This window comes from Scomber scombrus, chromosome 3 (genome assembly GCF_963691925.1).
Source record: "Scomber scombrus chromosome 3, fScoSco1.1, whole genome shotgun sequence".
NCBI lineage: Eukaryota > Metazoa > Chordata > Actinopteri > Scombriformes > Scombridae > Scomber > Scomber scombrus.
In genome coordinates, this window is record NC_084972.1 from 29,548,578 (window position 1) to 29,570,362 (window position 21,785).

General features: G+C 38.5%; 1 protein-coding gene across 2 annotated transcripts in view; it reads left to right on the forward strand.

Annotated features, from left to right (window-relative positions):
- Positions 1-1,198: 1,198 nt before the first annotated feature.
- The window catches only part of flnbl (filamin B, like), a 79,449-nt gene continuing 58,862 nt past the window's right edge, over positions 1,199-21,785 (forward strand). For both annotated transcript variants that reach the window (XM_062416590.1, XM_062416591.1), the window contains exon 1: positions 1,199-1,590. In XM_062416590.1, the coding sequence (XP_062272574.1) occupies positions 1,299-1,590 (292 nt within the window). In that variant the 5' untranslated portion in view covers positions 1,199-1,298. The remainder of the gene's footprint in view (positions 1,591-21,785) is intronic.

A 21,785-nucleotide genomic window follows, 5' to 3' on the forward strand; every position in this document is an offset into this window, starting at 1 on the left:
AGTAATTAAGTAATGTAACGCATCACTTAAAAAAAAGTAATGAGTAATGTGTAATATATTACATTTTTGAGTAATTTCCCCAACACTGTACACTATAGCCTGCTCAACTATATATTAATATTTCTTCTTGTAATTTATGTTATCTGGGGAAATTAATAATTTATCAGAAAGGTTTGAACAAATTCTCATTAGGAGCTGAGACTCCTAAAGGTCTAATTAAAACATAATATAAGATAAGATAAGATAAGATAAGATAAGATAAGATAAGATAAGATAAGATAAGATAAGATATTCCTTTATTAGTCCCACAATGGTAGTATGTTATGGTAGCATTAGTACAGCAGCAGTGAAACAGCAAAATAGAGCAGCAATAAGAGAGAATAAGAACAATAAATAATAAGTACAAAACAATAAGAACAATAATAGTAAAAATATGTAATAAAAATAATAATTGTGACATTATTTACAAGAGTAATATTGGGTAATATTGAGGTGATATTCTTATTGCACAGATTAAAGTGAAATAATATATGTGTATTATGGATATTACAGGTGTCCATAAAGTCTCTTTACAATTTAACAAATGTATTACAAAAGCAAATGAATAGACAAATCTGTGTAAATATAATCATTTAATACACCTCTATATGGGCACCATTAGTTACATGAAGCACATCAAGACGGTACTCGATTTCCTGCCATATTGGCTGTAGCAGAGCCTCATCAATGGTGGCAATGGCATCAGTGATCTTTTGCTTCAGGTCCTTGATGTCCTGTATCTTTGTTTCAATACACGATACACAAATACAATGTGATTCAAAACTTTGATAACCACTGCGTACATAGAACAAGTCTGATTAACATATCTCATCAATTGCTTTTGTAATGATTTTTTTTTTAATTGTAAAGAGACTTTGTGGACACCCTGTATATATTGAATTTCTGCTAAGTCTGTTCTACTAAATGCCACTAAATCCTACACACTGCACCTTTAAATAAAAATAAAAAAAGGTTACAAAAACTAATTTTCATCGATGGGGGGCGATAATACACCACTGACGCCTCAGCATTGCCTATGTATAGAGCAGGAAAGAGTAGCTGAAAACTCCGAGTTCATGTTTTAGCACCTGAACGCAGCATCAGTCAGTGAGTCTTGGTAGCGAGTCTGAAAACACTTCAGATCCACTTCAGCCTGCATAGAGGACACATCGCCTTCAAGTCTCTGCCCAACACTCAAAAGCACCTTCCACATAAGAAGTGTTCAGACTGCAAAACAAGAGAAGAAGAAGAAGAAGAAGATGCCGGTCACAGAAAAGGATCTGGCTGAAGATGCTCCTTGGAAGAAGATCCAACAAAACACCTTCACCCGCTGGACCAATGAGCACCTGAAATGCGTCAATAAGCGCATTGGTGACCTGCAGCTGGACCTGAGCGACGGCCTGAGGCTCATCGCGCTGCTGGAGGTCCTCAGCCACAAGAAGATGTTCAGAAAGTATCATCCGAGGCCCAACTTCAGACAGATGAAGCTGGAGAATGTGTCTGTGGCTCTGGAGTTTCTGGAGAAGGAGAATATAAGGCTGGTCTCCATTGGTGAGTAAAAGGAGCTCCATTCATTCATCTAAGCTCCCCCAAAAAAACCTTGAATTTAGTTTAATTGGTGTGTAAGAGTTTAACCATGATATAAGAGTTGGTGTTGGTTATATTTATTGTCCCAGTCAAGTTTTTCCCATTTTTTTTTACCCTCCAAACACACTTTTCTCTGCAAGGGAAAGGGCAGACTCCCTTTAAAAATCTAACATTTTAACATTTCATTGCTTCCCCACATCTATATATACAGTACATATGATTATAAATGATATCTATTGAATCAGCAGACCCCACTCTTTAATTCGGCATTCATTAAATACACAAATCAATATTTATTTTATACAGAATATGAATTTTTAGAAATGTTTAGTCTCCATTGGTGAATAACGGAGCTCCATTCATTAACATTAGTCTGGAAGTTTCCTCAAGACTCAAAAACCCTCAGCTGTTGTACCCATAATTAGTTAAACTGCTAATTAAGAGTCTAACCATGACATGAGAGCTGGTTTTGCTTGTCACAGTAGTTTTTTCCACACTTTCTCCCAGTTTTGAGCTCTAAACACACACTTCTCTGCTGTGAAGGGGGCAAAACTCCCTTTAAAAAATGCGCATTTTAAAATGTCATTGCTTTTTCACATGTATAAATATGTCATATATTATTGTAAAGTATATATTCTGAATCAGTATACCCTCCTATTTAATTCGGCATTCATTTAATACCCATAAACAATAAATATTCCTTATAAAATATCAAGTTTTACACATTGCTCATGTCGTCTACCTGGCTGCATGTAGCGAACTTAAAGGTGAGAGACGTTTAGGATCGAGAGGGAAAAAAACACTTTAAAAACAGATGATATCTCATTAAAGTTACCGCTGCTGGGTGTGTTGTGTTATGTTAAATTAAAGAGAAGTTTTAAGGCTGTTTAATCAACCTTGACTCGTGTTTTATAAAGGAAGCTTCATGCAGTTTTATGCCGGAGACCAAAGTTCAGTTCAGTCTCTTTTTTGTGTGGAAGTTTCCCCGCCGGTGTTTTAAAGCTTTTTCCACTTTAATGTTAATTAAAAAGAGTTAATGAAAGTATCTCATGTAGTTAAAGACGTGAAAGTACTTTAAAATGTTCGCCTTAATGAGAAAGTCCCATTTCTGTGTGTGTCCTTTATGCTGCAGTACATTCAGCTCACATGTGTGTTTCTACCAAACTGTGTTTAAAAATCTTCTACTTTAATGTGAATTTGCTTATCGGCGACTTTATAGTCAATACATCTTTATTTTTTTAACATTTGTATAATTGAGAAGAGCTCATTATCAAATCGGCATATTTAAAACCTACAATTAAACCAAGTCTCTATTGAAAAACTTACATTTTCTAAGTAAACCCTGCTCCTCTTGCCTCTCACCTCCAATTAACATTTACGTAAAGGAGACTTTGACAACTGGAACCAAAGCACCTCTAATATTTTCATTTTCATTCAAGTGTGGGTTTCTGACAGTAGCAGACCTAGTCAGAGCTTAAATGTGGTCTCACGGTAATTAACTAATGAAGTGTATCATGATGCCAACAGCAGCATTAAAGTGACAGATTTCTTAATGGAGTTTGGCTTGTTGGAGGTGTTGAGTCTCCAAATGACAACAGCAGAGTGTGTTTTAATGAGCAGGCTCCTGCAGAGAGAGGACACACCTGTGTTAATGAGCCTGGCTTCATGGGGAGAGGTGAAGCCTCCTTAGTTTGGCTACCGGATGGAAATATTTTTACACACACACACACACATCTCCAACTCCCCCCCCCCCCCCCCCACTAAAAAAAACACTCACAAAGACAGAGCCAGCTGCTGTTACTGGCCTGTCATCTCTATTAGAATAAACACCTTCAGCATCCATCTGCTGCTCACTTATTCTGCTTTTTAAAACTACTTTTATTTAACAAGCTGCTTGTTTTTGTTCCTCAGAATTAATGAACACACACACATCTGATTACAACCACTTTCTCATAAGTAGTTGATTGTTAGATTTTTGACCTCTTAAATTAATTATGTTTAGAAACATTTGGCATCAAATTTGTCATTTATCAGTCTTATATGATATGAAACCTGATTATCATTGTGTTATTGACTGCTGGTTGGACTAAACTGTCTTTAATTAGGATATTGGAAACAGTGATGGGCTTTTAAACAGTATTCTGATATTCTCTTGATCAGATAATTGATTGTTTGACTGCAAAAATGACCTGCACATTAAGTGTGAATGAAAACTGTTGGGTGCCACCAAGGATGAACGATTTTTACTGAAATATGATCTGCGATATTGGAGGGAATCATCACTTTTACATCATTATTATCATTTTAATTGAAATGATTATGGTCGGGTTTTTGCAGGAATCTGTACCAAACAAACACGTTTTCTTAAGTCTGTAGAATTTAAGGTGATTGAACATTTTGAAGAACTCTTTAGCCTTATCCGCTGCATTTCTCTAGCTCTTCCTTTTTCCACAAGTTTAGGAGACAGCTGAAGGTAAAGTGTGTAGATTTTCCTCTGTTGCGGTACGTTTTGTCGTCTCTGCTGACGTTAAATTTCCCACCGTGAAGAAGTGAAAGTCTTCATCGTGGACTTCCTGCTCAGAATGTCGTTGAGCTCTTATCTCTCGGCGCTCACTGTTGTCATCTTTTTATTACGATTATTATGAAAGTGAAAAGTTTTGTAGTTCTTTGATCACTCGGTGTCTACTGGCCTTTTATTGGCCCTTTATTCTGAAGACGGGAAGGCGAGATAAGATGATAAGAGTCAAGCAATTAGTCGATAATTGATTTATCCTGTTGAGTAATTTCTTAAGAAAAACGTCTCTGGTTCCAACTTGTTTAATCTCATTCATCTTTCTCATCATATTGACTGTTGGTCGGGATAAAATAAGACATTTTAAGACGTGATCTCCCGCTGAGTGAAACGCTGATTGAATCAATATTTTTCAGCTTTTTTAGAGTTGTGGTTCTGATTTGTAAAATTCATAATAAACATATCACATTTTATAGTTTTTGACGCTTGGTTATGTGCATACGCATACGTTTCTATTGTTCAAGTTGGTTTTTAATCTTTGATAGTGTCATAAATGTGTTTATAGAGTGTTAAAACTTTTATACCTCTCTATAGATATATATTGTACAATGTATGAATGAGTCATTGAGATGCAGCAGGGAAGCTTTCAGTCGGCTTCATTTCTGACAGTTTTTCTTGTTGTTTGGTGGAAGATTGGTTGAATATAGATCTATTTATATAATGTGGTTATGGTTTAGCTGATTGCTGTTCATATGGCAGTGTACATGTTAGTTTTTGAACATAAATAAAGTTGGTTGTTTGTGTTTGAGAGAGAAAGATTCAGGCCATTTGAAGGCTGTAATCAGTGAATGTTTTCTGTGTGAAAAACAATGCAAATGTGGCACAGTTTGGTCCATAATTCACTGTGTGAAGTATTGAATCATGCATTTAACTAAAGTAAAAAAAAACAACAACTAATAGACCAAACGATTAACCAATTAATTGATAATGATTACTGGTAATTGGGTTCAGTTCAGGTTGAAACAGGTTAGCTGAACTGCCTGAGGAGCAGAGTTAAGATCAAAAAGAAACCTCAGACTACAGATATCTTCCTTTTATACTTACACACACACACACACACACACACACACACACACACACACACACACACACACACACACACACACACACACACACACACACACACACACACACACACACACACACACACACACACACAGACAGACAATGTGGTTTTTGTCAGAAGCATCTCAGACCTTTATTAGTGACATCATCTCGTGTCTGTGGTGAGACCAGTGGGTGAGTCCAGGTGTGTTTGTGGAGTGATGAATACTTCACAGCTTCAGGGTTCATGTTTCCACGCCCACTCCGACTGTGGTTTGGGTCTTTTTCATGGGAATTTTATGCACTTTGATCCCCAATACTCACTCATATATATATGTTCAGTCTGACTAGAACAAAAGTCTTCTCTGTGAGTCTAAATCTGTCAGTTTCCACAGCTGAACTGAGCTCATGAGTCGTAGTTTTCAGAGGTTCACTTGAACCCAGACCAAGTGTTTTTGAGGTAAACCAAGACTTTTCTTCTGGATTCAACAGCAGCTTTCACACATGATCAGATGTGCTGAATTGTTTTGGATAAATTCTGGGTTCAGGAAAAAAAAACAACCAAACTTGACCCGAGTGTGAAACCGTCCTGACACACACACACACACACACACACACACACACACACACACACACACACACACACACACACACACACACACACACACACACACACACACACACACACACACACACACACACACACACACACACACACACACACAGGCTGGTGCTGGGCGATGGGCGGTGGGAATGAGCTGCTGAGCTTGTTCAGTGATGTAAAACTGGGGAAGGTTTGATTTTTTCCACAGTAGAAAGGAAATGACTGGGCGGGTGGGACACACACGAACACACACACACACACACACACACACGAACAGTAAGGCAGCACTGGTTGTGTTCTTGTGTTTCAATTTTTTGCAGTCAAATCAGAAAATTGTAGTTTTGTTTTTAAAGATAATGAGAAAGTATTTATTCAGTGTTTAATTTAGAAGACTTGTTGCATATTGTGGTTATTATTCATACTTTTATGAACACTGAACTATAACTGAGTATCTGTATGAATCATCCTCATGGTGCTAACTGAATAAGCCTTTTACTACTTGACTCTTTATTTCACATATCCTCTATATTTAGCTTTTACAACTCACTGATTTGATAAGAATCATTTGGGAAAAGCGCTTTAGAGAGTGACACATTCACGTGGCTGTCCGTCTCATATCAGGCTGTGGGTTAGTTTAGATTCGCATGAAGATCAGAAGCAGACATACACCTGCCAACACCTGTAAAGCTCACTGATTAACATGCTGCGTCTTGTTGCTTTAATCCATACAAAGACTGGAATGTAAAAACATACGTTGGTGGTTTTATGGGGACTTATGCCCAAGATCTTGATGAGTGACAGAGTGCATCCGCCCCGTACTGCTCTGCATCATCTAACCCCATGACGTCAAGTCTCTGGAAAAAGGCATAGGATAGGATTTAATAATAGTTTATCTGTTGAATTCATGTTAAAAATCACTTTTTACAGTGTTTTCAGACCTGTGATGGTTTTTTTTTTAGTCTTGTTGAATCACTCTGGTTTGTTTTCCCTCTGTGTGAGTTAACGAGCAGTTCTAAACACAGTAATCGTGTTCGGGTGAAGACCAAAGGAACCATACTGAGACCTTTTTTGAGGGTGTGGTTTCAATCCAGCCCCAAACAAACTGTGGTGCGGTTCCTTTGCAGTGGGAACGTGATCCGACCTCGATCAGACCCAGCTATTTGGCGTACTCAGCAAGTTTGAGCTTAACGGCTCCTTTAACCAGCTGTGTTTTGATATGAATGTAATTAACAGTTAGAAGCACAAGCTGGAGGATGAATCGAGGTCCGACCTAGTTCTTCCTGTGTTTAGGTTCCTGCTCCCGCCTCAGATACATCTAACCAATGAGTGGAGAGAACTTCTGGCTTCTAGTGAAGCATTTTGGTTTGCTTTGATTTTTCTTTGCGTGATAAGAAACTGAACCAAGTTTTCACACCAAGTTTTCCATCTCATCCTCTGATTCAGACCTGTGCAAATAAACTATAGGTGTGAAAACGCCCTTAAGCAGCCCTGTGGTTCTCAAGCTGTCTCTGTCTGGTTGTTGAGTCCGATTGACACTTGTCACATCGGCCAATATGGACCGAATAAAGCCGTCAAACACACCAGAGTCTGAACTCAACCAAACAATTTAGGTGCCTAACGAACATAAGAATAGTCGCTTTTACCCATTTGACATTTGTGTTTCCTGAAAAGTAAAGAGCCTCATTAGACTTGTCACAATAACTACTTTTGTTGGACGATATATCGCCTCAGAAATTATCGTGATATTATTGTCATTTGAGGATCATTTTATACCACTGATATAATGATAATATAATAGCATAATGAGAGTGCAAGGAGAGTGCTACACTACTGTATAAACACAGACTGCCATTATGGTTGAGGACAGAGATATTTACCTTAATTCCATATAAGCGACTCAGGCTCACTTCTGCAGTCTCCACTCAGGACGAGCACAGTGAGGAATGGAGGACACTACACGCTAAGCCAATGTGGCATGAATTGTGTATTGATAGACTAAGTTTGTCCTGATTGAGATACCGTCACACCCCCCATATGTTGTCATGATTGTCCTGAATGAAAACAAGGAAGTAAACCGACGTTAAGAGCAACTCTCCCTGGTCTCGTGTATCTTTTAATAGTTGTCATACGAGTGATTACACAACAACATGAATAGCCTCTTAGCTGCTAAAGTGGAGTGTGGCAATATTGAGGTAAAAAAATGGTCCAGGTAATGTCCATGTATCATAAGATAAGCCGATATATGGAGACACGATGATGTTATAATTATGTCATTGTGCGATAAGTCGATGACGTAATTATTGTGACAGACCTAAGCCTCGTGCGTCTTTCACATGAAAATCACCCGTTATATATTTGATGTCTACTAGTTTTGTCTTGTAGTACCTGCAGCAGTCATGTATCATTTGTAACCTGCTGATAAAAACTGTGATACGCCTGTCAGAGCAGCTCAGTGTTTACTGTGCAACATGAGAACAGGAGTCCACTGAGTACATTTCACTGAGCTCTGTAAGCACGTTTTTACACTTTCTGAAAGGAGCTGGGGGGGAAAAAATGGTCCACATCACCGCAGTGAGTCAGACTCTGTGAATTTGGAGTTTGGACCCACTGGGAGGGAACCAGTATGGTTACACAGGTAACATGAGTTTGTCAGATACCTCACCTCCATGACGGGAAGAGACAGAGAGGGAGAGGGGAGCGTGGGAAGGAGATGTTTGCTGTTGTCAGACACAGTGATGTAACTCAACGTCTCCTTTCAAAACCCCTCTGTGTGTGTGTCTGTGTGTGTGTGTGTGTGTGTGTGTGTGTGTGTGTGTGTGTGTGTGTGTGTGTGTGTGCGTTAATGGTTAGCTGTGCTGTGGGGCCCCTCTGGGAGGCCCCTGGCTTTTGTCTGTAACACACACTGAGGCAGGAGGAGGAATATTTTCAGCACATGTATCTTATTAGAGATGATAGACGTTTCATATTAGCGCATCCAATCATTTTATTGGGGCTGCAACTAACAGTTATTTTCTCTATAAATCATGAGTTGTTTGGTCTATAAAATGACAGAAAATGGGTGAAAATTGTTCATAAGTGTTTCCAAAAAACCAACAACGCAACCTCAGATGTCGTGTTGTTTTCTTGACCAACATTCTGCAACCAAAAAATATTCAATTTACTGTCACAGAGGACTAAAGAAACCGGAAAATATTCACATGTGAGAAGCTGGAAGCAGAAAAAAACAGTTAATAGTTGGTGTCACTGCAGCTTTTAGACATTATTATGATATTTCTGCTCTGCTGCTGGTTCAGTTTCAGTCAGACTGTTTTGTTCCTCGATGCTCTGCTGCTTTCACTGTCTGCTGGGAGATTTGAATAATAGGAAGCTGCGGGTTGTTGTGTGTGTGTGTGTGTGTGTGTGTGTGTGTGTGTTTGTGTGTGTCCTCCCTGCTTCATATCCACCAGCTGTGGTTTCTTCCTGATGTTTCTGCGACTGAGGATCCACCTGATCTGTTGTGTTCTGCGGTTTCTGTCTAAAAAAAAAACTGTGGTTCTGTTGTTTTTAGGAGATGATGCTTTTAGTTTGACCTTAACTTTTAACAGCATTAGTCAAGTTTTTTCTGTCTTGTAGTGAAAATGCCTTTTTTGTAGAAGTTGTCATTAGTAGTTTATTTTCAGGTGACGGGCTATAACCTTTAAAATAAGCAGAATGGTCCCTTTTTTAAATTTTTCTTAAATGTCAGAGATTATCCAAATTTTCCACTCAAAAGTCGTAGTTACTCAAAAGTAAATGGAATAAAAACCAGTCGAAACTAAAGTGAAATGCTGAATTAATGAACTTCACCTTTGACAGGTTGCGGTGTGTGTTTGTGTGTTTGTGTGTGTGTAGTTAGTGTTGCATAGCAGCAGCAGTTTAGCTCGGAGCCACAATAACGACGGAGGCTTTATCGCTCCTGAGATTGCATAACTCTGTTTGTGTGTGTGTGTGTGTGTGTAAAGGGTGTTGGCCTCTCACTTGTGCAGACAGGTGTATTACCTCATGGCTGAAGTGGAGGACGGATTTAAGCCTAGCCTTAGTGTGTGCTGAGTAGAGCTGAAATGATCACTCAGTTCATAAGTCCGTCAAGAAACGGCACATATTGATGATTGATTTTTGATCATTTATTAATAATTTTTTAGTTATTATCACAAAGGGAAGCTGCGGTGTGTTCAGTGCCGCCTCGTATTTCTTTAACGTCGTACTTATTTGTGTATATTTAAGACACGTGGGCTCAGATTGTAAACTCAACGTCAACATCACATATTGAATTTTTTATGACTGTGTGATAAACAGCTGCCTATTTCACACATCCAGCAGGCACAGAGCGTCACGACGCGATACGATCGTCCCATTGTAGTCGTTGTGTCCATCTGATAAATGCAAATCCAATATTGACTAAGAAAATATCTTTTCTTTTTTTAGATGCTTAATGTTCTACTTTACTCACCAGCTAGTCTTTAACTGTGAATGTTTGCTGTTTGATGGGTCGGCAGCGTTTCAATCAATCAGAGCTTGTTTGATAGTCAGCTGATGATGCTGCAGGAAACACGGCGAATTAAGCAAAACCGGAAACGTGCCATAAAACCAAAACTGCACTCTCACATTCTGCTTTTTTTTTCTTGAGCTGCAACGTTTAATCGATTATCTGCCAACTATTAAAAAAACCACCAGCTGTTTTGACAATCAATTCATTGTTTTGAGTCATTTTTTTTAAAAACAGAAAAGCTTCTCAAATGTGAATATTTACTTGCTTCTTTTCCTCTATGACCGTAAACTTGAATATCTTTGGGTTGTAGACTGTTTTAATTGGGACAGAAGACATGGAAGGTGTCGTCTTGGGTTTTTTGGAAACAGTGATCGATACGTTTTTACCATTATCTGACATTTTATGGACCAATTCCACTAATTGGGGAAACTAATTGACAGATTAATCAATAATGAAAATAATAAAAAATAGTAGCAGCCTTACTCTTTTTCTCTTGAGTCAGACATCTTCATCAAGACAAGCTAACTTGTGTGTCAGTTTTTTTTTATATTGCGTGCGAGTGAACTTTGGACACAAGTGGATGATTTGGCACACAGTAGACTGGAGTTAAAGCCTAAATATAGTCACCCTCCCTCCTCTCCTCCCTTCCTTCCATACTTGGAGAACACTTTTGAGAAAATCTGTGCCAGCAAAGGTGGTAAATGCCACAAACTACCTCCTCTTATTAAGCGTTGTGGTCCAATAAAGCACAAGTGGTTAGTCTCCACCACCAGCAATTAGACTCATCCGCTGGAACAAACTGCTCAACTTTTAGAGAAACACCCCAGCAAGAAACAGCAGCGTTACTATTTAAAGTGCGAACACTGAGTCATCATACAGCTTTTAATTGATGTATTCCTTTCCTCAAATATTAATTTCCTAATTTAAATCTGCCTGAAGGCTCATTTCCCTGCTATCTTTCATCTGTGTGACTGTGTGAGAAAACCCAGGTGAAAAAAATGAGAGTGAGAACAGGCCCGACGGGATCTGTAGCTTTTAGTTTTGACCTAAATCCGACTGTGTGACCTCATTCTCTCCCTTGCGGCACACAAACACAAGGTTAACCTGCTGAGCCTCCAGGCCGTGTTCTCGTTGAGCAGCGTTCACTATAGCTGCGTGAAGTTTGACTGATTTCCCGCATTTTCACTGAAGCAACCGAAGCTCTCAGTCTGTGTTCCTTAAACCTGGACTCGATCGCTCGGGTATAAACATATCTGTTACTCTTTAACATGCAGCAGTGATTCAGCCTCTGTTCACTTCATTACAAGCTTTTCTTTTCTTTTCTGGGTTTCTTTGTTGCTGTGTAACCCTCCTGTTGTCTTCCCGTCAACCGTGCAACTTTTATCCTCCTGGGTCTGATTTGACTGTGTTATAAAGCATAAGGTATAAATTATCACCCAATTCTCTGTTAGACCTTTTTTTAGCCAACTTCATTCCAACTTCTTACCACAGGGTTTACACACATTTTTTGGGAAATAGGCCTCATTTAAATGAAATTATACCTCCTTTTTTTTTTTTTTTTTGAGGTAATGCCTGTTATCCTCCAGGGTCAAAATTGACTTGAGGACAACAGGAGGGGTAAACACCGCCGGCCACACAGGAAATGATGTGATGTGACCTTCTCAGGCCGATACGATTGTGTTCACTGACATCAGCAGCCGCCTCATTTATTTTAGTGTGAGTCTGGGCTCAGAGGGCTCCCAGATGATCAACTATGTGACAGAACAAACTCCTGGTAGATTACTCTGTGCCATGAACTATTTGTTTTGATTAACCTGCTGATTGTGGAGATTGAGGATGAAATTAGTGTCATTGTGAAAACACTGAGTGGTCAAATCTCCTTATTAACTTCTTTGGCATCTGATAAACCTTCAGACTCACAGATCTGGTACTGAGACTGTATGATATTTTATCTTCTTACTGGTACCTTAAACAATGCAGCAGCTAATGTTGGGATGTTCAATAACTGATTAAGTCATTTGTTTTTGCAAAAATGCCAAATATTCACCGTTTAGCTTCTCAAATGTCACGATTTTAAGCTCTTCTGCGTCTTACGTGACAGTAAACGCTTTATCTTTTGGATTTTGGACTGTTGATCAGACCAAACATGCCAATGGAAGACGTCACCATGGACTTTGAGTAATTATAACGGGTATTTTTCTCTATTTTTGGACATTTTATAGACAAAACAACTTATCAGTTAATCAAGAAAGTGTTTGGCGTATGCATCGGTAGTAAAATAAATAATTAGTTGCAGACCTGGCATCGCTCTATGTGATGTATTAACTGACTGACTGACTGGCAGGCTGCTCCGGTCCTGGACCAGAAACCACACTACACTACACGCACACACACGGACACACACACACACACATTCTTGCTTTTACTCTCTCTTTGACTCTCGACCACTCGGTTGCCATGGTGCTGTGTGTCAACAGCAGCCTCTGGCCGTCTCAGCTCGTTGAACTCTGACAGCTGATAAATGTTTGGTTTCAGTCTAACAGGACCGTGCACTGTGTGTGTGTGTGTGTTTTAAAGTTCAGGCTTTCTGTTTCTGATGTGTTTCATTTTTCATTATAGTGTCACGATGATGGTTTTTTTTATGTTTGCCCATTTGTCACTGAAGTGGTTTAACCTGCCATCTGGGAGTTTCTCACACTTGAACTCACAAATAAGTGATTTTTCTACAGGTTGAATTTTTATTTGTGGTGGTTTATATGTCTGCTAAATAATCACTTTTAATGCAGCGTTAAGCACTTGCATACTAACTATTAACAAGACTTTATCACAACCTAGTGTATGGCTGGACCCGGTGTGTGTGTGTGTGTGTGTGTGTGTGTGTATATGTGTGTTACAGGGATAGTCGGTGGTCTATAATGTGAATTCATGGATATCAAATGTTTCTTCTGGAGGCTGCAGTGGAAATTACAAATGGAAGTTGTGACAGCATTGGGTGTAAATTCAGGAGGCTCATCATCACCGCCCAGTTTACAGCAAGTGCAGCTACAGTAAACTGATGTAATGGCCTACACGAGTATCATGTTTTAATACTGTTGTTCATCCTTTGTGGTGTGAAAACGTAAAAAGAAATTAAAAGTTTGCGTTCCTGGTATAAAGTTGAGTTATAAAAATCCAAAACGCACAGTGGAGCGCCTCTCCTGATAGCCGAGGAGTCGAATCACAGCGGCCTGTAGAAGAAGAAGCGGCAGAGATGCTGTTATGTGTCGGTTTAAACGGGAGTTTAGTCGACCTCTCTGTAACACCGTCGCTCTGCATCCTGCTGTCCTCATGTTTCCACCACAGTTATATATTTTCGGTCATGTAGAAACAACATTGTAAAAGTTTACAGCCTGTCATGTTTGTGAATTTGAGTAAAATACAGACTGTGCTTAACCTCATAGTTGTGGTCCAGCCCAAAAAAAAAAAAGGATCCATCATTGTTTATGTTTATGCTGCTGCTGTGATGTTGGTCTATTTAAGCGTGTTTGTTGATGTAGCGCGTTGTATTGTTGAATTTTTGCTTTTTCCAAACCTGCGCGACCACATGAATTTCCTCTGTGGGATACTAAACTCTAGATCTGGACATTTTTCTTGTTTGTGAAGTGAATGTGTGGCGCTGAGACTTTTTAATCCATCTGCACGTTCAAAGAAATAATAATAAGAATGGTAAAATAATAAGAAAAGAATAGAGGTAGAAAATGTGACATTACGTACAGTTTTTTGGTTGATCTCCAATCAGTATATTGTTGTTATTTTTGTCACAGGACAAAAGAGCTTATCAGGTTTCTGTTCTTATCTTTTCAAAATGAGAATTTGATATAAGCGATAGTTTTGTTAGAGTCGCGCTACAACCTGCATACAGCCAGGTAGGAAAGAACGTTGGCTCACAGCTGTTGAATCATTCAGATACCGAGCTCGCCAAACAGTGGTAGATCTGTATCTCGGTGTGTGAATTATAAGAGGACAACAACAACAAAAAATCCTAAATATGAGAGCCAAAAAAATGGAAGAAACTAAGTACGATCTGATATTAGTGCTCTGTTTCTTTCCCCTCTCATTTAAAATCGGCGGTCCTGATTAGGTGGGAACGTTCATACATCATCCTTTTTAAGGTTTGTGCAAGTTTTAATTGCAGCTTAAGGATTGTGAAATTACTCATTACAATGCATCAACCTCATAATGACACTCAACATCACAATGATCCAGTTAAAAGAAGAGAAAGCGGCGTAAAACTAACTTTTATATCAATCAGGGTATAAATTCATGCACAAAATAATGTGAAAAAAGACACATTCAGCTGGTTTAATGTGTATTAACCCAAGGAGCAGTAGCTAGTGTTACAATACAGTGACTAAAGGTGGATCTGAATAAACAAACTAAACAAACACACAGAGATTCTTCAGCCTTAAAGACAGTGAAACTCTCATAGATACCAATTTTATCTGCTGTCTGTGAGGCTGAAACTGTTTTGGCAACGTCGGTGTTTACTTTTAATCGCAATACAGTCACAAGAACGGTCCGTATCAAGACGGGAGACACACACACACACACACACACACACACAGAGAGCATTGAATGACAGCGTGTCCCAAGGTCAGTCACTATGAGATGAGGTGCATTCCAGCCGTTGCCCCGGCAACCTTAGTAAACAAAGCCAGTGATTGGCTGGCTTTCCTTCTTAGTACATGAATGGAGCCAACATCATTTAGTCATACAGCTCTTTGAGACTCTTTTTTTTAATACTTATTGACCCTAAAGGCTTAAAATCTGATGATATAAAAGTCATGGTGAGCGGCATGTGAGCTACAAATCCAGCTGTGACCCAGATGAGGGTTCAGGTTGGCATGAGACATATGGGCCAAGCATGCTAACAAGCTGTTGTTAAGCAGGTACAATGTTCACCTTATTAATTTAGTAGGTTGGTCAGTTAATTCATGAGTTGATCAGCTGTTCTGATAGCTGATTCATTGTTACAACTCATTTTTTAGGGGAGAAAATGCCCAAATTATCTGGTTTCAGCGTCTTAAATGTGAATATTTTATCGTCTTTATCTTTTGTGATAATAAACTGAATATCTTCGAGTTGTGGACTGTTGGTCGGGCAAAACAAGACAGCAAGAACACATTTTTCATTTTTTTTTCATTTTTCTTTTCATTTTTATAAAGACCAGACGACTTTTGAAAATTGAGAAAATAAACAGATTAATTGATAATGAATGGTTACTAGCAGCCCTAAATTGAAGTGCAGAGATGTGTGCAAAACCTCAAATCATTTTCATTTCACTGAAGCCATAAAAACACTTTAAACTTTCTTTTCTTCATTCGTTTCAGGTCTTTAGTTTCACTCCTTCAGAGCTGCTGTCATATTTATGGCTCTGACCTTTGTTCTCATCTTTGGTTTTTGGTTTTTATTGCACACATTGTTACTAAACCGGAGCCAAAACCGAAACCTCTGCAACACCTCACAGTCCTGTGTTCATGTGCTGAAACCATAGGCTGAAACACAGTCCAGTCCGTCCACTGCCTGTTTACTATTACTGACAACCAAGATAATTATCAGGATCACATCAATAATTACAACCAGATCACTACTGGCTCTCATCACTTGTATTCTGGTCAAAATATCGGAGCATTTCTAACACGATGAACAGGCCTGGGTCACTCTGTTCAGTGTTGTGAGGCTGCAGCACAGAGGAGGCTTTAAAAGAATTAAACACACGTGATTTGTTGTGTTGGAACAAAACACCGATTTTTTTGGAGCAACAACAAAACAGCTCAAACTCAAACAGAAAGAAACTGAAAGAAACAGAGCTTCAGATAAGACAAAATAAAAATAATAGTCCTTCCAGCCTCCTCGTATTTAGTGGGGTGTGTCCTATATTGTCCCAAACAGTGAACTGAAGTTATTAAGGTAAAGATGCCTGTCCCTGAATCATGAAACGGGCCGAACACATGTAACAAATTTAATTGTTAACTTGTTGGACTCACTTTTTTGAATTGTACTCTCAGCAATAATGAGCAGCAGGGCTGGTTGATATCGCCTGAAATCAATATCATGATTAATTGCCATGTTTATCTTGGTAATAAATAATTAAATGATTAAATTAAAATTCACCTGTGCACAATATTCTCTGTCCTCACTGTGAAGCTGAAACAGAAAATCTATGTACTGTACAAACACGCTGTTTTATGTCTTGACTATCAAATAAAGTAATGTGATGAATAGCTGTATGAGCTCAGTTTATCTCAGGATGCAGGATGGTTTTAGGGGTTATAGTGACATTAGTACAGCAGCTTGTGTAATTTGTGTCACTGCTGCTGCCAGACTGCAGCTAAGAACCAGGGCAGAGGTTAAAGTTGTTGCTAACTTCAGAGTTAACAGCTGTCAATAAACTCTGGTTCTTGAAGAGCTGCAGAGTTTAGATCATGTCAAACTGTAGATATACACATTTAAGGCTGTAATTAACGATTATTTTCATTATCTATCAGTCATGTTGTCTCTAAAAGGTCAGAATCCAAGCTGACGTATCATCTTGTTTCAACCAACAGTCCAACACTGAAGATGCTCAGTTTACTGTCATAATGAATGACAAAAAATAACGAAAAAAATCACATGAGAGGCTGAAAGCAGCAAATGTTTGGCATTTTTTAGTTAAAAATCTACTAAAAACGATTATTCAGATAGTTGCAAATTCATGTATTTGTCAGTTGCAGCTCTAGGTACATGTATGCAAAGAAGCTCTGCCACAGCGGCTCATTTTCTGACAGTATTTAGTCTGTTATAGATTAATTTAGTTGTAGCTTCTTGTTTGTTGTTCTGTAACTAATGATTATTTTCATTATCTGTCACTCATGTTGTCTTTAAAAGGTCAGAGTCCAAGCTGACGTCTTCATTTCTTCTTGTTTTATTCAACCAACGATCCAACACTGAAGATATTGAGTTTACTATCATTATGTTTGACAAAGAAAATATTTAAATAATCACATAGTTGAAGCTAAAATCAATGAATGTTCATTAAAAAACTACTAAAAATGATTATTTGATTATTATTAAAATAGTTGTAGTTTCATTTATTTGTCAGTCGCAGCTCTAATTACACAAATGCAAAGCTCTGCTACAGCGGCCCATTTTCTGACAGTATTTAGTCTAATATATAAGATTAATGTAGTTGTAGCGTCTTGTTTACTGTTCATCGTTCCCACCTCAGCTGCATTTCAGTCACGCTCTCCTTCAAAAGTTAAAGATGCTTTTGTATTTCAGTCATGCTGGGCCTTTAGACGGTGCAGCTCGTGTTAAATAACTTCTCCAGACAATGACATGATGAACGATGCCGACTCGACTTTCACTTAGGGACGACTCCGCCTCACAGAGAGAATGCAACACCGAGTGACAGCGATTCAACTTTAATGCTTTTCAGATGCATTGAAGGCAGACGACCGAATGTCTCAAGGCATTAATTCATCAAACATACTGACGTGAAACTTAAGTGTTGGGGAATTATAATGTCTGTTTCAGTAAGCCTTTGATCGATTGTTCAGCCCCACTTGGCGAGCTGTTATAAACATTAACTGAAAAAGTGTATTCAGCGGAGTTCAGTCAGCTGTTACTTATTAATGTTCAGTCTGAATGTGTGTAGTTAAACCTGCAACTGTTAATCAATTAGGTGATTGGAGGGAAAAGAGTCAGCAACTGTTTTGGTAATCATCCATCATTTGGCCAGTCAGACAAAAACAAAGGCAATTAAAGACATCATCGCCTCTAGGAAATTGTGAATACATTTTTTAAAAACTATTTCTTAACATTTTATAGACTAAACAATTAATGGACTAAACAAGAAAATGATCTGCAGATGAATTGATAATAAATCAGCCAGTCAATCTTTATTTATTAAATCACAACAAAAGTAATCTCAAGGCACTTTTCACAAAGAGCAGGTCTAGACTGTACTCTTTAATTTAATTCAAAGAGACTGCACTTGGCGACAGTGGCGAGGAAAAAAAATCCCCTTTTAATGGGAAGAAACCGAGGTCTAGGTGGCCGACCAGTTGGGGTTGAAGGAGACCGAGGGAGAGTGAGAGGAGAGAAAGAGAGAGGCGCAGTGCCAATCAATCAACATTTTTTTTTAAACTAATTAATTGCTTTCTTATGTGTAGCACCACTCACATGGAAATGAATGGCCTAAATGATCCTGAAAGTGACAATTGAGTGACATGCCGAGCATAGACATAATAATAATGATATTACTGCTACTACTACTACTGTTACTACTACTAATCTTTGTTAATAGAGCACCAGCAACAAATAAAATGATACAATTAGACGTTTGTTAGTTAAAAGCCAGATTAAATAAATATGATTTCAGCTGTTGCTTACCAATGTTCACAAAGCTCACATCTCTTTCCTTAATTTTGGAGCATAATTGAAGAAAGTTGCACCTCCAACATGTAGCGACTCTGCCAAAAGCCTCATTCAGGTGCGACTGAACCATAAGACGTCGTCATAGCTGCTAAAAAAAACCACACGAGGACACTCAGCTCACTGACATCATCATGAAACTTCCTACTCACACAACACAACACAAAACCTGCAGCTCAGAGGTGGAAAAACAAAACACAACTGCATAAAGAAATCCCTTTTTTTGTCTCAGCTCTACTTGACGGGACTATTTCTGTTTAAAGTTGACTTTACAGATGTTTAATCTACACACAGAAATAAAGTTTGGTATTTATCTTTGCACTCTATCAGCTCCCCGCCCATGCTAGCAGGCTGTAGTGTGTGTATATGTGTGTGTGTGTGTGACTAAACCCACAGAGCCAGTGTTGCTGTAGAAAAGGTAACCTGATAGAGGCAGGGATATAGACTTACACCTCTCCTCTGCAGAGAAAGCTCCTTCTGTTGGTTTCGGGTCTAAATGCAGCAGCTTTGTGATACTTTTTTTTAGTTTTTTCAGTGTGAAGATTAAATCAACAAATGTCACCAGAAATCCACTTTAAGAAACATTCAAACATTGTAATAAAGGAAGTTTATTTAAGATCAAAGTGATGAAAACACACTGCTTAAATGGGGTTTTTGTTGGTGATAATTTTCAGTGCATTTGCTGCCCTTTGTCGCACATTGTTGGCTTTTTTTTCTCCCTTCTAACTTCAGACTGTTTAATTTGAGTAGCTGTTAAAGGAGCAGTTCAACATTTTGGGAAATACGCTTTAGGGCTGCAAAAATTCATCAATTAGTCCATCAACTTGCCAAAATGTTTTGTTTCCAGCTTCTTAAATGTTGATATTTATAGTTCTCTATGATATTAAACTGAATATTTTTGGATAGTGGACTGTTGTTTAGAACAAAAAAATACATTTTAGGTTTCATCTTGAGCTTTGGAAAACGATGATAGACATTTTGAAGACCAAATGACTAATCATACAGATTAATTAAAATTCATTATATGCCAGTTTACTCTCCTGCAGGTTAGATGAGTAGATTTACATAACTTTCCTGGAGTGTACGGCTTAAATAAACAACACATCATGTTAATTGGAGAGTGTGGAGGCTGGTAGGTTGATTTTATTACTATTCCAACTTTCAGAATAGATGTAGATAAAATACCTTTTTTTTTTTTTTACAGAATTATAATATAACAAAATATATATAATATAAAGTTGCCTTTTTAAAGGGTCATTTCACCCAAATCACAAAAAGAACATTTGGGTAAGTCTGCATATTGTGATGGTAATATTCAGACTTGTTGATGTAATGATGTGATGATGTCATACTGTTATGCACAGCAGCAGCAAGCATGGCGGAAAGTGAAACATTGCTAGCGGCTCAACGGTGGAGGAGTTAGTTTTTAAAAAGGGGAGTGACTTCGATAGTGTGGAAGTGGTTTGGTTATGAAAGATCAGACGTACAACAAACCACGGTAATATGTAGAAAGTGCAAGAAGACTGTGACAACAAGAGGCAATACAGCAAACGTATTTCACCATCTCAAGCACAAGCAGCCATGTTGAGGACGAGGAGAGCCAAAACTCCTGCGAGGAAGGCTCAATAGTTCATATCGTCCACTCCTACTGTGTATTATTTTCTTAATTAATCAATTAGCTTTGTCCATAAAATGGTGGAAAGTGTTTTTTTTTGTTTTTGTTTCTTCAACCCAAGTTGACCTCTTCAAATGTGTTGTTTGTTCACAAGATATTCAGTTTACTGTCATAGAAGACGAAAGAAAACAGAATATATTCACATTTAAGAAGCTTAAATCAGTGAAGTTGAACATTTTTCTCTTAAAAAAAGACTTTTATCAACTATTAAAACAGTTTAATTGACTCAGCTCTACATTTAAGCCTAGCATTAGTGTTGGTGTTAATGCATCTGCCAGGGTTTGAGGTTTCTGCTGATGCCAACAAAACACAATAATGGTGAATGGAAACTTGTTTACTGGCGATGACACATACACACACACACACACACACACACACACACACCTGGCTTTAATGCCATTGTCGTCCCCTCCAGTCATCCCGGTTGTCTCATAGCAGACGTTCATGTCTGTATGAAGCTGAATTGTTGTCATCAAGTCGCTGGTGTCTTTTTGTTCTGGTGCTCATCTGTCTTTGATGTCGGGGATGTAATTTTACACACACACACACACACACAAACATGATGTGGCGTTCAGGACAGTCACTGTTGACTAAATATTTGGTTAATGATGATGATAAAACTTGACAGGAAGATGACAGAGATGCACAGACAGTTCACTCAAAACAAAACACTGTTGTTTTCTCGCTCTCTCTCTCACACACACACACACACACACACACACACACACACACACACACACACACACACACACACACACACACACACACACACACACACACACACACACACACACACACACACACACACACACACTCTTACACAAAAACCACAAATCTCTAAATTTAACAAACCATACACTCCAACTTCCCAACACACACTGTGATGTTGAGCTGTGTCTGTGTGTGTGTGTGTGTGTGTCTTTGTGTGTGCCTGTCTTTGTGTGTGTGTGTGTGTGTGTGTGGTTTTGGTCCTCTGTTAAGTGATAATCATCGTGGTGAACCTCCTGCAGCCTGGCTCTGCTACAAACATTCAAACTCTGCTCGTCTTACTCTCTCTGGTCTCATTTCTTCTTTTTCTTCTCTTTTTGTTTTGTTTTCAAACTTTACTCCTGGGTATTGAAGCTCAGCACCTTTTTTTCTTTTCTTTTTTAGCACTGACAGAAATATGTCCGTATAAAAATGTCTGGTCCAATTTTTAATCGTATTCATTTAATCTTTGATCACATAGTTCGTGATTGAAATCAAAGAACGTAGGGCTGCAACTAATGATTGCTGGGATTTAAAAGTTCAGAAGTTTGGCGTC